The sequence below is a fragment of the Melanotaenia boesemani genome, chromosome 22 (genome assembly GCF_017639745.1).
Source record: "Melanotaenia boesemani isolate fMelBoe1 chromosome 22, fMelBoe1.pri, whole genome shotgun sequence".
In the NCBI taxonomy this organism is placed as follows: domain Eukaryota; kingdom Metazoa; phylum Chordata; class Actinopteri; order Atheriniformes; family Melanotaeniidae; genus Melanotaenia; species Melanotaenia boesemani.
Window position 1 is genome coordinate 9,437,586 of NC_055703.1, and position 14,537 is coordinate 9,452,122.

General features: G+C 40.5%; 1 protein-coding gene across 2 annotated transcripts in view; it reads left to right on the forward strand.

Moving 5' to 3' along the window:
- The window catches only part of atad2b (ATPase family AAA domain containing 2B), a 60,687-nt gene that overhangs the window by 15,636 nt on the left and 30,514 nt on the right, over positions 1–14,537 (forward strand). Inside the window, exons 20-24 of one of the 2 annotated variants that reach the window (XM_041975894.1) lie at positions 1,580–1,715; positions 2,865–3,058; positions 3,160–3,319; positions 5,330–5,452; positions 7,043–7,171. In XM_041975894.1, the coding sequence (XP_041831828.1) occupies positions 1,580–1,715; positions 2,865–3,058; positions 3,160–3,319; positions 5,330–5,452; positions 7,043–7,171 (742 nt within the window). The remainder of the gene's footprint in view (positions 1–1,579; positions 1,716–2,864; positions 3,059–3,159; positions 3,320–5,329; positions 5,453–7,042; positions 7,172–14,537) is intronic. The other variant, XM_041975895.1, reaches the window with a different exon arrangement.

Below are 14,537 nucleotides of genomic sequence, written 5' to 3' on the forward strand. Positions count from 1 at the left end.
TCCCTCTTACAGTAACGGGTTTCCTCTCAAACGTTTGTGCCAAAAAGTTTGCAGCTTGCAGAATGAAGGAACTGGTTTTTCTCTGATCTCCATAAGGATATCTGAACTACATTTCCTAGGCTCTCATCTTTTTTGGCTCATGACAATAGCTTAAAGGTTGATACAGACAAGTAAAGCGAGCCTCACTTTAAACAACATTTCTGTTATGGTTCCAGAAATACTGCATTACATCTGATGCCACAGCTCCTTCACCACCTGATCTCAGCAAAATGATAATCATCTCCAAGCCACGATCAGCCTTTATCTTGTGATTTGTAACTCTTGGGCTGATTTTTAGCACTTAGGGATCAGCTCTCATTTCTGAGAACAGAAAGATGTTTCAGCTTCAGCTGCTTCTACATGAGTACCATGAAGTCCCTTACTCAAGCCAACTTCTCTTACACTAGCCTCACAAGTATTTTCTCTTCAGAAAAGAATGAAAATATAAAAACAGGACACTTGACATCCATATTTATGCTTAATCTTAAAGCAAATTGCTGCCATTAAAAAGTTATCATGATTTGTTTACTAGTAGATGTAACCAGGCAGAAATTACCCACTTTCTGTATCAATTTTGCTTTTGCTTCAGGATCCCCTTGCTTTTTATTTATCTACACATCTCTGCTGTCTTTACTGTGTCAACACCCCTGCAGCCTCGAATCGCGCTGAAAATTTGGACCTGCTGTGTGCTGCATACACTCTAAATGTCCCTGGTTCCCCTGCTGTTGCACTTTTTATTTATTTATTTATTTTACAGTCTACAAATGGGAAAGCGTATAATCCAGAGGGCAACAAAAAGGAACAGCAAGCAGAGAGAACAAAACATACCAGGAATAAAGTAGTGGATCGACATGATTGATTAAACAGAGGAGATTTTTAGAGAAATGTTTGGGCTTAGTCAGCAGCACAGCTTCCTGTCAGCAGTGGCCTTGGGCTATATCACAGAATTAAACTGGGATTTAGGAAGCCTCCTGCTGCCTCCAGTATAAGTGATTCCAGATCTGAATTTTATTTGTTTGGCCTCTGTACTTTCTATTTGTAATAATGCATTGTCATTTAGAAGAAAGAGGGGGCGGGGCACTGAAGTGGTACATTAATTATTCACATTTAAATTACTCCAAATGACATATTTTGGACATTGAATCCAGCCTTGACTCGTTTTGTGCACATACCTGATTTTCTTTAAAACCCTGAGCTAAAGACTTCTTTTCTTTTCAACAGTCAAATCCCCAAAGCTTAAAAGCTCATTTCTATCCTGAAGCCATTACTGCTTTATTTCATTACAACTATAAGGTGATGCATTGTTTGGAGGACTTACTTAATATTGATTTAAATCCATTAGAAAGGATGAAACACTTCTTACCTTTTTTATTACTAATGTGCATATAAACAGTTTCACACGCTCATTAAGTTTAGTGCTTTGCTTTCTGCTGCGCTCGGTAATCTCACTTAGTGTCTGATGCAAAACGGGTCTTGCACTCCCTACATATGTTTATTATTGAGAATGGTGCTCATTTTCTTTACTTTTTATTTCCTGCAGGTGAGAAGTATCTTTCAGAGGACCTACGGGGAGGTAGTAACACTTTGTCCTCCAGGAGAAGAGGAGAAGAGGAACTTTTTCTCTGACCTGCTGCTGGTTCAAGCAGCCAGACCTCCACCACGCCCCAGGAATACAGGTACCAGGCAGCTCTGTTGACACACATACACATGCAGGATGAGACCATTATCACTCATCTCTGCTGTCAGTCCTAGAGGGCAGTGTTGACTCCTAGCTGCGAGTTCAGTTTTCCATCTTTCCCACAGTATTTTGTTTTTTTTTCTCTCCTCTGGAGCCAGTGTAGAGGTAGAAGAGCAGATGTTATCTGATTAAAATGCCTGGGAAATCTTCCTGGTTGTGTGCCTGATATCAATGTTTAGAATTAATATACTTTGACCTTATGCTGAACCAAAGGAGATTAAAAAAAAGTAAAATGTGAGAAATTTAGGGTGGTGCACACAGTTCGACATTGCTGTACATAAAACTTATCCTGGGCAGTTGGAAAATCAGGCCCCACCATCCGTCTCTCACGTTCACCTCTCTAGCTATCACCTGTCACTCCATCTTTGCTCCCACAGCTCCCTGTTGCAGTTCAGTATGAGAGAACTGCCAACCCGGACTTTCAAATGGAAATAATGCGGTGCATTCATCTGCAGATTCCTCATGGATGCAAGGCAGGGGTCCCCTGCTGTACTGGCTCTGCGCTCTACAGGGGCTCTGACTTTACTGAGACAGCAGTCTGACGTCTAGCAGAGAGGCCAACTGAAAAGCATTGGGGGGGGGGGGTCATTGCTGTGAGAGGGCCCAGCTGCGATTAGCCATAATTAGTATCAGGATTGCTGCTAGAGTGGAGCACCCTTAGGTGCTTTAGACTCTTTCCTAACGATGTCAGCAGATGCCTTGGGCGAGCGCTGGTATCTTGGGAGAGAAGTTGGGGATATCTTCTTGCCATTCTTTATCATGCTGCCACTGGCCAAAGGCTATTCCTTGGTGAATTTCAAGATCTGTTTGTGTAGTCTATCCGCACACCCCCCCTTTCATAAACCATGCTTTTTATTTTATTTTTCTTCCCCTGGGGTATAGAGCGATTTTCAACCACACTTAATATTAAAGACCAAGTCTAGGATGGGGTTTGTTTAGTTTTAGCTTACAACTAGCACACTAGCTGAAGCTGAACTAATGTCTTTACATCTCTTTCTAGTTGTTTTTAGTGTTTAGGTTTTGTGTATCAATATAAGCTTAATGGAAAAGTTAATACCTCTTGATTTTCTTGCCTGTCTCCTGACAGAGAGATGTGAAGAGGTGCTACCAGAGGCAGATCCTCCAGGCCCCAGAGTCCTGTCGGTGGAGGAACAACGGCGCCTAGCTGAACAGGAGGAAAACACATTACGGGAGCTCAGACTCTTTCTCAGGGATGTGACCAAGCGCCTGGCCACTGACAAACGTTTTAGCATCTTCAGCAAGCCGGTTGACATTGAGGAGGTAGAGTGGGATGGAATAATGAAAGCACCTATTTCCAGTAATGGCTTGACAGAGCTCGTTTCAGGCCGTTTGTTAATGTGAACTTTACATTTGTGTGACAGGTGTCAGACTACCTGGAGGTGATTAGGCAGCCCATGGACCTTTCCACTGTTATGACAAAGATTGACACCCACAAATATTTGACAGCCAAGGATTTCCTGGTGGACATTGACCTCATTTGCAGTAATGCTTTAGAATACAATCCTGACAAGGATCCTGGAGGTAAGGATCAAGATACCTGAATACACACAGAAACAATGCACACCACTCTTCATGAGTATATGCAGTATGCACACAAAATGCACGAAATACTTCTACACAATTTACATTGTCTTTATCCTGCACACCTGTGTCTCAGTACACATAATCAAAGCCATAGAGAGATAGTTATCAAGCTTTACATAAAAAATCATTAATAAAAGATAACTGGTATATATTTCCAAGGTATTTAGACCTAGCATTTCATAATCTGTGACAGTCTTCCTAGCGATAAAATTCCTTTATTTTTCTAGTCAAAGATGAAGTGCTGTTTGTAAAACAGTGACTAAAAATAGCATCTCTTTAGGGTAATTCATAGTTTGTGGCTTTGGAAGACTGTATATGCATGAAAATTTGATTGCATATCCTGCAAACTGAACTGTGTTTCTATTCCCATGTTGGCACCCTTTCAGAGTGCAGGAACACGCATGTAGACACAAAAATTCCTGGCTATTTGCAACATATACATTGAAGTTGGATAAGCTTGTCATGCAGAAGATAAGGGTATTTGCTGTTAGTAATGCATTGCTGTGGTTATAACTGAAGGTTACCTGCATTCAAACATTTGGGTTAATTCTTGCCTTCTGTATTTAGCTACTTCAGTTCTCTTTCAAGAAAGTAGCTGCCTGATGGTAATGGGAGGCAGTTCTTCACCCAAATGAATAAATTATATCTGTCTTCGCAGGCAAGAGCCTGGGTCGTTTGTTAGAGTGCAGGGTCTACAAATGATACACTAAAGGGGAAAAATGCAATTAGGCAGTTTAATAAAGAAGACTAACGGAGACTGTTCTCCGCTTGGCCCAGGGAATATGGCCCAGACCCTACGCAATTATGCTGCTGGGCAAGTTGGACACCAGCTCTCAAAGTGCTGGGAAAAAGCCTCATTATACCTCAGTGGTCTGTTTCTCCTTGTCCTTCACGCTTACTCTATTTAAAGTTCTGTTTACAGTCACATTGGTTTTTTACCACTCTACATTAACAAATAATAACTCCACAGTGTGGGTTAGTGTCACAAATGCTACTTGGTGGCTTGAGGGAAGTGTTGATGAGTCCTCTACCAACGAAGGAACCCATAAGCAGCAGTGTTTTTACAGAGTTTTCTTGCCATGTAGGTGTGAAGGTTAGGCAGTGCTTAAAAAAAAAAAATAAAAAAAAATAAGCCTCTACCATGCTTTTGCCACCTTTTGTGGCCTTTGACACCTTTTCCATTGACAGGCATGTTTGTCCTTGAAATGCACGTGCATTTACACAAGCTTAGATATGCTTTGTTTGTAGGACACACACACACACATACATACACACAAAAGTTGTCTCCGTTGCAATTAAGCTGCCATCTTCCAATTAGAGTGCAAAAGTTGGCAGATTGTGACCCCTCTGCCCTGCTATGCCTGAACTGTTCTCCTACTGCCTGCTGTAATGAGAAACTGTCTGTTTACGGTGGCTGTGCTTTTAGCCTGCGCCTGCAAATCAGTCTTTATTTTCCCTCCATGGATGCTGAGGTATCAGGCGGGGATTTAATGATGCACTGGCACATGTATGGGGAAAGAGGCATGGGAGTTTTGAAGGTTTAAGGAGTCTTGGATAATAAATGTGTGCATTTAAAGAAAAATCTGTTTGTTTGTGATCCTGTGTGTGCATGATATTCTAAAATCTGTGCTTTTATGTATGAGTTCTGCTTGCTAACATTTCTTTATAAAGCTATCTTTATCCTCTTCATGAATCTGTGAGAAAAGGCTGCAGTCCTCTTTCTCACATATACCAGAACAGGTTGGGCTTACAATTGATTATTTGCCTTGCATGCATGATATGCTATGAGAGGATGTGGTGACTGTGCATTGATAATGGTAGGATAAGAAGTGAATATATAAAGTTTTATGGCAGAGATGCTGTTGAATGACTTTCACATTTAAAGCTGCACAGAAATCTACCAATTCCTACGCTAACGTTCTGTCTCGCTGTCCCCTTCCTCCTCAGATAAGGTGATCAGGCACAGAGCGTGCAGTTTGAAGGACACAGCCCATGCTATATTTGCTGCTGAGCTGGACCCTGAATTTGACCGAATGTGTGAAGAGATAAAGGAGGCACGCAGAAAGAGGGGTAAAAACTTTATTTTTTACGAAGGAAAAATGAAATGGCTAAAGGCTCAAACATCTGGAATTGGTACCATTTAATAAAAACCACACTTTGTGAGATACTTTCATTAGTCTAATTGAGTAAACATAATTTTCTCTGAACTGGTTGTATCCCTGTAGGGATGTGTTGTCATGTTAAGGCTTAGCAGATCACCACAAAGTCATTTTTTAATTAAATATAAAAACGCTTTGATTGTACTCCCTCATTTGAAGTACTCATGTTGACGCTACAGGTTTCTCAGCTTGCCTGCTGTGGCTGTTTGTTGTTTCTACAACCCCTTTTTTGATAGATTATTTTGAGGGTGGCCCAGTATTACATGATAGAGCAAGTCAGTTGTAGTGCAGCGTATGTGGCAGACACAGAAGTGAAGCCTGAGGCTCTAGTCTTTCAGACAGTACCTTCTGTGCTAGCTGTCTGCCTGACGCTCTGTACTGGTACGCTCACCAAACAGCCTCCAGCACTTCTGAGTGGACGCAGGGTAAATCTAAATTAGGCTTATGTACATAGAAGTATCCATACAATGTGTTAAATGATCCACTTAAGCTAAGTATAGACTTTTTATGTGACTTTTCAAATATTAAGCACAAAGACATGTACTTATATGCAAATACTCTTGCTTTACTTCACCTCATGGGAATAGGTCAATTAACACATTCTCTTATATGGAGTACACAATTCCCCCTCTTACCCCTGTAAATAGTCAACACTAAACAATATTTTTCTTTAGTCTTAAGTTGACTACATTTTTAGAAATGTTTTAAAGCTAAAACTTACTGAGAGAACTACATAGTGATGCTGATTTTTGCTTTCACATAGTGTATATACAGGAGGCCTGTTGACATTTGACTCAGGGGTATAGAGGCTTTGCTCCTCCATGTAAAGCAGTAAACTTATCAAAGAAATAATTTTTCAGAAGTCACCCAGATCCTTTTTGATTTGCTCTTTTGGCAACCCAAAGCACAGGATGCTAAATGAATATTGCAGTAGTAGAAGTCAACTGCCCGTAAGGAGGAATAGAGCGGTGTAAATATTTTATCTTCCAGTCAAGGTCTTGACATAAACCTATCAATTAGTTCAGTGCAGTTTGACATCCAGTTGCAGCACTGTTCAAAACTCACCGTGCATCTGGGTGGGAGGACTTTTATTCCATGTGACCAGATGAAAAGACCTGTGATAAATTTGGCTAAAATATCATTTCATGTCAGAGGTGAAATGTTTGATTTTCATCTCTATGCTCTACTTCTGCTTTTCATTGCTGCCACAGTCAGGCTCAGAGTAAAGCATACAATACAACCAGTGACATTTATATTAGTTTTTATGTATTAACTCTGTTCTGAGTGACATGTAGTTGCACTCATACTAATATATGACAACCCTTTGGTCATCTTCTTCTGTCAGATCACATTCTCATCATTGTTTGCACAAGTACCCTCCTTGCCTTTTGGCCCCGTCCAGTTGGCAGTATATCTCAGAAGTATTTCTCACATTTAATTGCACACAAAGCACTGGGAGTGTTGTTTGTTGTCGACGACTTCTCTTCTGTGTGTACCGCAGACCTCCAGTCGCCAGCTCAGTTGACAGCAGCTCTGGGTGCGTCGCCAACTCGAAAGCACCACGGAGCAGGAGAGGAGCAGGTCAAAAGCAGCATTCATGGTGAGGTTGCTGACAAACCAAACACCACGAGTGAGTTTTCTCTCTTTATTTAAAAAAATGTTTTTATTTGTTTTGTTTTTTTAAGATATATATATATATATATATTTCCCCACCTGAAGGTATTGATGCAGGCAACTCAAAAACAAACGCAAAGCTCAATCTGACTAACTTAATCAAAGCTTTCTGTCTCATTCAACTTCTTTTTTTTTTTCATTTTTTTATTGGTTTCTGACACACTAGCAAACACCTGTTATATTACAGCAGTGAACCAGATATGTGTGATGCCACACACCCGCCTGCTCACACACTGCAGCATGGAAACCAACCTCATCAGTAAAGCTGCTCTCTCTCTCAACCATGAAGACCATGACTATGCCACAGAGCAATTACATGCCCACCTGTGGTAAACGGCAGGTGCCTAAAGGTGAAGGGAGGGCCAGGGATGGGCAGGGGGGAGACTAATGAGGCCGTTACCTGAGCAAATCGGAGCAAAGCAGGCTGTAGATGTTTTATGAAAGGGAGAAAAAGAAAAGAAGACCCTGTAGTGACAAAGGAGGATAAAATGAGCTAGAGGATGATGCAAACAAGATTCAAAACTTGTTTTATTGTCACTGTAAATCACTTCTCATCCTTGCTTTATGGCTGAGATATGGACCAGACCAAATCATCAACTGAAGTAGTAATGAAATGTTTTCTGTAGGAAAAATGAAGGTCTCTGTGTTTGTGTAGTACGGCAGATGAGCACTAGATGGCACTTGTCTCCCATGAGAGTGCCCCTGATGGAGCCCCTGCTGTGTAGGTAAACCATTTCTTTTTCGAGGGGACATGTTGACTACTGGAGAGAGGAGGGCCTCTGTTGGCCACTGTAAGGATTGAAGCTCTGCACAGTTTGTTTAGTCCTGCTGGGAAAGGTTGAAAACATAAAAAGTGTGGAGGGAATTTGAACATGAATGCATTTACTTTTGAATATTTCAGTTGAGGGTTGAAAACTTAAACATCACATTTGAACCACTACATAAGTAATGTATTAGAAACATTAAATCAAGACAAACGTTTCACTTGGTTGGTTCATTATCACTGATTTTCGTCCTTTTTTTTTTGCTGTATTATACTATATGATCATTTATGTGTGCACTTAAAGTATTTACAAAACTAGTGAAACTAGTGTAATTGTTTAATAATGCAGAGTGTTCATTGTGTGATGATGTAAAACAAAAGGAAATAAGTGAACGGATGGTTTGTCTGCACAGACCTTCATTTTTCAAGGGTGACACCCTGTGGTAGCATTGGCCTTTAAATGCTACTTTTTGGCTGTCTATCTGTTAAGTCAAATATTCCAGATGCGGACCACCAATTTGGAAGCTCTTGGGAGGGTTGTTATCAGCCTCCACCAGAGGCATAATTAATTAGGCTAACTCAGGTGATTAATTTCTGACACTGCCAGCTAGTTCTCACTTGGAGTGCCACAGCAAGACATCTATTAGGCTAATTGATCAGAGTCAGTTATGTCCTGAGATATGACTCAAACACAGAACAGAAGCACAGCACATGTTGTGGAGGGGGGAAGTTGCCAATCATGATGCCAGTGCTGAAGAAGGAAACTGAAATATTAGCCAGTGCAGCTGGGTCATGCCGGGGTTGGCAGCTTTTTACTTTTTCTTCAGTGGAAGGTCAGGACACTTGAAGGTTGAAGTTATCCTAGATCATAACCTGCAGGTGGGGGCCTATCTGGAGCTGTTCTGGTACCTGCAGCTCTATAGGGCTTTTATCTAGGCCACCTTTCTCCCCCTCTCTTTCTATGCCTCTTCTCCATTTGCCTAGAGCTGGGAGTTGCCTGTGACATTCAGATATCACCGAGGGGTGGCAGGAATGGGATGCACTATTTGCAACCATGGAGAAGATTACATAGAGGGCTTTTTGAGGTCTAGGGATATTTATGAATCAGGTGTTAAAAGCAGCAGCAGCGGATAAGCCCAGTTGTTGAGATGCAGATGGCCGGTGCTGCTGCCTCCAGGTCGCTCCAGGTTAGGAAGATGGCAGAGCTTGCTGCAGTTAATGGTGGTGAGGGTGGGGTGGCAGGATGGGTGGGTTTCCATTAGCCTGTGTACATGCTCTGTCATGGTTTCCCAGCCCATCTTTCTTTATCTTCCACCACTTCTACCAGTCCTCCCAGGGGGAACTGTAAACCCCTAGACCATTACCTTAGGCCACAGGCTTGGGTTCACTCGTAGTGCATCACCACAAGGATCTGGTTCATGTGGAGTGTCTTCCATTCATTCATAATTAAGCCCTCTCAGTTTTCTCAGTCACTAAGCTGAATCAGTTAGCTCCTGAATGTCTTCAAGAGTCAGACGTTTTATATTACCAAACTAAGTGTTGTTCTTTTGGATATTCTGTTGCTACCCCTAAATGTCAGTTAATCTTAGATGGCATCCTCATTTCTCATTTTTCCCAACCCCCCCCCCCGTCCCCCTTATTTTGACAAGGTTCACCAGTGTTTCTCCACTGCCACTGAAAAATTTAACTGTTGAACTATTTTTGGAAGGAGAATAAAAGATAATGCAGAGACTGCATAATGTGTCCTCCATATCAGTCAATAGCATGCCCAAGGCAAAAGCCACTAGGCTGCATTTATGTAGATGGAACTCTGCTGTGTTTCGCTTCTCCCCCTGCCTCGTATCTCACATCACAGCAAACAGACAGCTCCTCTCCCCATTTCCGATGTCAATCCATCACAGGACCTTGATGGGATGTCTGAAGTCATAATAAACACTCTTTTTACCTCAGGCTAAAGTAGTTACTGCATAAAAGTGAGGCCTGGGTTTTTGCTTGGACAAAAGGACAATAGGCACAGCTTGTGATGTGCTGTGTTTGTCAGGATGCACAAGAAAATGGGTTAATAGGAGAAGCCTTTTTTTTTATCTGAAAGAAAGGCAAAGAAAACCGTTCAGTTTAAATGAACATATGACCTTCTGCTGCAAACTAAAGGAAGAAAGTTTACATTGAATCGTCTAATAAATAATTTCCGTAAAATTTCACATTTAATTCCCCGCAGCAGCAATAAAGTTGTACCCTAATGATGCTTGTATTTGACAGAACTTTAGTTAAATGGCATGTGGACATAAAATTAATTAACCAGTTTTCATCAGTCGATGCAGATTTTTTATTTGCAAATGATCCAGACTTCTAAATATTTTCCATTTCTAATCTTATTGTAGCTCCGAGTTGATTTTTTCCGTATCACCCAGTTCCTAAGCTCAAATCTTTTCCCCTTGCAGAGCTTGCCTTGGTTTCTTTATGGATTTTGGCTGTGTTCAGTCTCTTTTAATCCCAGACTCATTTAATGAGTTTAGAGCTTGTCCATGCCATCAGGATTCCCAGTTTCTCTTGTTGCCAACGGTAGTTCTTTATGACTGATCAGTTTTATGGTAAACTCTTCTGAACAGCATGTAGCTCAGACCAGAGGTGATGAATCATCTTATTCTCAGGATGCAATATTTCCTCAGCTTCTTTAGGGGCAAAATTAGAACATACTAGTAGGTGAAGCAGAAAAATGAGCATCTTGCCTGAGGCAGACAAAATGATGCTATTAGCTATAAGAAATAGACACCGTTCCTTCACAAGCTACTTCTTGGCACTTTGGGAAAAGCAGTAGTGAGCTGCACACTCTCTCACCCTGTAGCATTCACTAATAAAATCCATGCAAAGCCCTGAGCATAAGCTGCCATTTTGTGGGCACAGATGCCTTTTGGATCATTGTGGCACCAAGCGTGAAATGAATGTAAAATCATCTGTGATGCTTCCATGTATTGTTTTGGGGGGTGCATTTGAGTTGACATCAGTGTTAACGACCAAAGTGTGTGGCTCCTTTCTGCTACGAGCTTAAGTGAGCACAATTTATGAGGTTATTTGATGATCCTCTTCACAGGATTTTAACGTCTGTTTCTGTCCAACACAGACAGCTATTTGGATTATTGTAAACAGCTTGCATGTCTCCGTCTGAGAGGAATGAGCCTGGAGAGTTGGAGTAGAATGATTGAGCTTTGCTGCTTAGAGCCTCTGTGCATGCCCAGTGACTTCAAGCTGTGCTGCCTAAGGGTGATAGAAAGGTGATGGGAAAGGAGGCTTGAATGCTGGACAGAGTGTGTTTTTATGGCAGACTATGCTCAGTTATGATAAATGGTTATTGCCTTTTTTGACGCAGGATTCAGTGTTAGATAAGAGAAAGGGTGAGCATGGGAAAAATTGTAAAGGTAAAATTCCGCTCTTTCTTTTTCTAATGTCAAAGTATTGTAATAACCATTTGAACAGTGACATTTCAGCTGATAGATTGCTTGATCAGACAGTTGGACCTCAAATAAAACTTGGAGTTTTCTTCCAAGGCTTATCCTTCCACCATCCAGAGACCTCTGTGGGTAATTGACAGGTTTGGATTTTCACAAAGTCATTCCTCCATTCCAATTAATGTGGCTCTGGAAGCTGTGGTTTCTGTGATAAAAAGAGTCTTCTTTTTACTCTGTCTTTTCCCAACACCAAAGAGTAGTGTAACATCCCAGCATTTAGTCTGGACTACAAATAAAAAAAATTATACAGGACCCCCTGGGGTTTTACTCTCATTGTCTTGTTTTTTTTGTTCTTCTTTTTTTTTTTTTTTTTTTTTTTTTTTTTTTTTTTTTTTTTTTTTTACCATAGTGCAGTCGATTAGTCAATTTCAGTAAACATCAGAAGGTAGTAAATGCCACGCAGCCTAATGGGGTGCTTTCCCCTCTCTCTGCCTTATTCTGATAAGTTGTAATTGACCGGAACAATTGCACAGACATGATGCATTAGTACTAGATTAGTTGGAATGACTTATGGATTTGTTTGTGAGACCCAAATTGTCTTTTGGACTCAGTGCACTGCTTCATGCAAAGTGATGTGGCATCTGTTTTCCCATTAAGAAAGTCACCTTGTGCGTTATGATTTGCATTTGAAACTGTGATGTTTGGAAGATGCACGCATACATTACTCTGCATTTATCTTGTTTTTATTTATTTATTTAAACAAATGCTTAAGAAATTTGGTTGAGTAGTTTTAGTCCTTCAATCAATAGTTATGTATAATCTTATTCCCCCTGGACGACAGTAAAGCAAATATCTGTACCAGAGATGAACTTTATAAACACAAGCTCACCTATTCATGCTCACATTTCTTGGGACTCTTTAGGAAATGAGTCCCATCAGACCTTATTAAAAATTGGAATCTATGCAGACAAGATTTTTAATTGCATCAAATTACTGCTACAGTCGCACTTCAGTTCAGGGTAATGGCCACATCGTCATTAAACCCAGAGACAAAATGTAATTTTCTCAACAAAGCTGCCCTTTTGCTACTAAGTACTTGTTAAGACGTGTCGTAAAGAGTCAAGTGCATTAGTGTAACTTCTCAGTTCCCTTCTGCCCAAGTCAGACCTGTCAAGTTTTTGGTTATTTATCAAACCATATTATTTGTGATTATTTGCTAATGTTCATACAGTTCATTCGCAGCTTTCATTTTTAAGCCTGCTTTTATATTTTTTTAAGATCCTGGTATGAACACTTGCTTGCAAATGGCTGTGTTTAGACGTTTAGAAGGGATGTACGTTTGGCCAATCTAGTTGCATCAAAAACTGATGTTAAGTTGAACTGCCATCACTGTTTTAGTCAGTTTGCTCTTAGGTCAGATCGGTGTATTTCTAATTGCACCTATTGATTTTTCTTGGCTGATTATTTTTCTTTTCTCAGTTTCTTTTTAAAAGGTCCAACCTGCAGGTTTTGATCTATTTTCCTTTTTTTCTTCTTCTTCTAAGAACACTCTACAGTGTTAAAATGCATCCTTTTTGTTTGCATATATGACATTTTCACAAAAACAAATGTTACAGTTGGTTTTAAGTGAGTTACTGGCTGTGTTTTGGCAGAATTTTTGAATAAGCCAAACTACAAACTTGCAATCAAAAGCAATCCCCAAACACACCCAAGTCCAATACCAACCTCACTGTGAGGTAATTATCATTCATTTACACATGCTCTGACTGAATTCATGTAATTCAAGGTTACCATGCAACCAAAGCCTCTTTTTTTGTTCTTTGAAGGAGATGCAAAATGAGGGAAATCTGCTGCAGAGAGAAATGTATTTCTGTGTCATGACTGAACGTTTTCTCAGTGATCAGTCTACAAAGTATGTTAAAGTAATCTCAGTTCTTGAAATTTTTACACACACAAAAACCCCCTAAAGTTTTGTAAGTTATTGTAGTTGCAGAAAATATCCTGAGAAAGTTAGAACAGTGATCAGATGACTTTGTAAAGGACAAAGTGAAACTTGGCCATATAAAGACGCAGATGTTTAACATTTCCTCTGAGCCGATGATCACCATGACTCACTGTTAAAATTTGTTTAAGGTCAGTAAATCTTAAAAGAAAGGCTGATCCATAAATGTGTCCATGTAGAGCAAAGAATCCCTGTGTAAACGTAGTTTAATTCAGCATCCCGTACTGCCGAGTCCCATTATCATACAGCTGTGACGACCTGAATCCCTTAACGGACTCATAGGGTATCTAATTGGTATCTAATCTAATCAATTTAGCATGTGTAAGAGCTCCAACAAAGTACATCAGCTATCATTGGCAGTGAATGTAATATGCCTCCTGATATTGGCCTTTGTGAAGCGGTCAGCAAATAAAAGCAGGCAGAGTAGTGATTCTTTACTCAGCGGTTATGTAACCAATAAAATCTCATAAAGGGGCTATGGGTTATGGTTATTTTATTTTAGTTAATAGAACGCTGCTAAGAGAGAGGCGAGACTAAGATGGTTTGGGCATGTACAGAGGAGAGATGGTGGCTATATCTGGAGAAGGGCGCTGAGGTTGGAACAACCAGGCAAGACCAAAGAGGAGATTTATGGATGTGGTGAAAGAAGACATGACGTTAGTTGGTGTAAGATAAGAGGGTGCAGAGGAAAGGATTAGATAGAGGCAGGTGATTTGCTTTTGACCTTTGAAGAAAATGGTCAAAAAGGAAAAGAAGAGCATATATTTTGTGTGCAAATTTAAAAGCCTGCCTGTTACATATTCCTCTTGTAAGTGGATTTTTTTTTTGTTGTCATGCTTTCCCCATATTATCCTCTTTCCACTGGTTATGATATTTCTTAAATCAGGAAAAATGAGCCAGCTGCTAAAGATCTTTTACCTCCCAACTCCCACTTTACAACATGTGCAGCTGCATGCTTCTACTTGGAGGAGGCAACAGATATTTTCCCCAGAAATCTTTAATGTCCTGCTATGGATCGACATGTGTCCATAGCCTAACATCTTCAACAGTTCTTTCAAGCTGCTGGTGCGTTAGGGCATATCAGTCTTCTGTGGCGAGGGCACCACAGTCA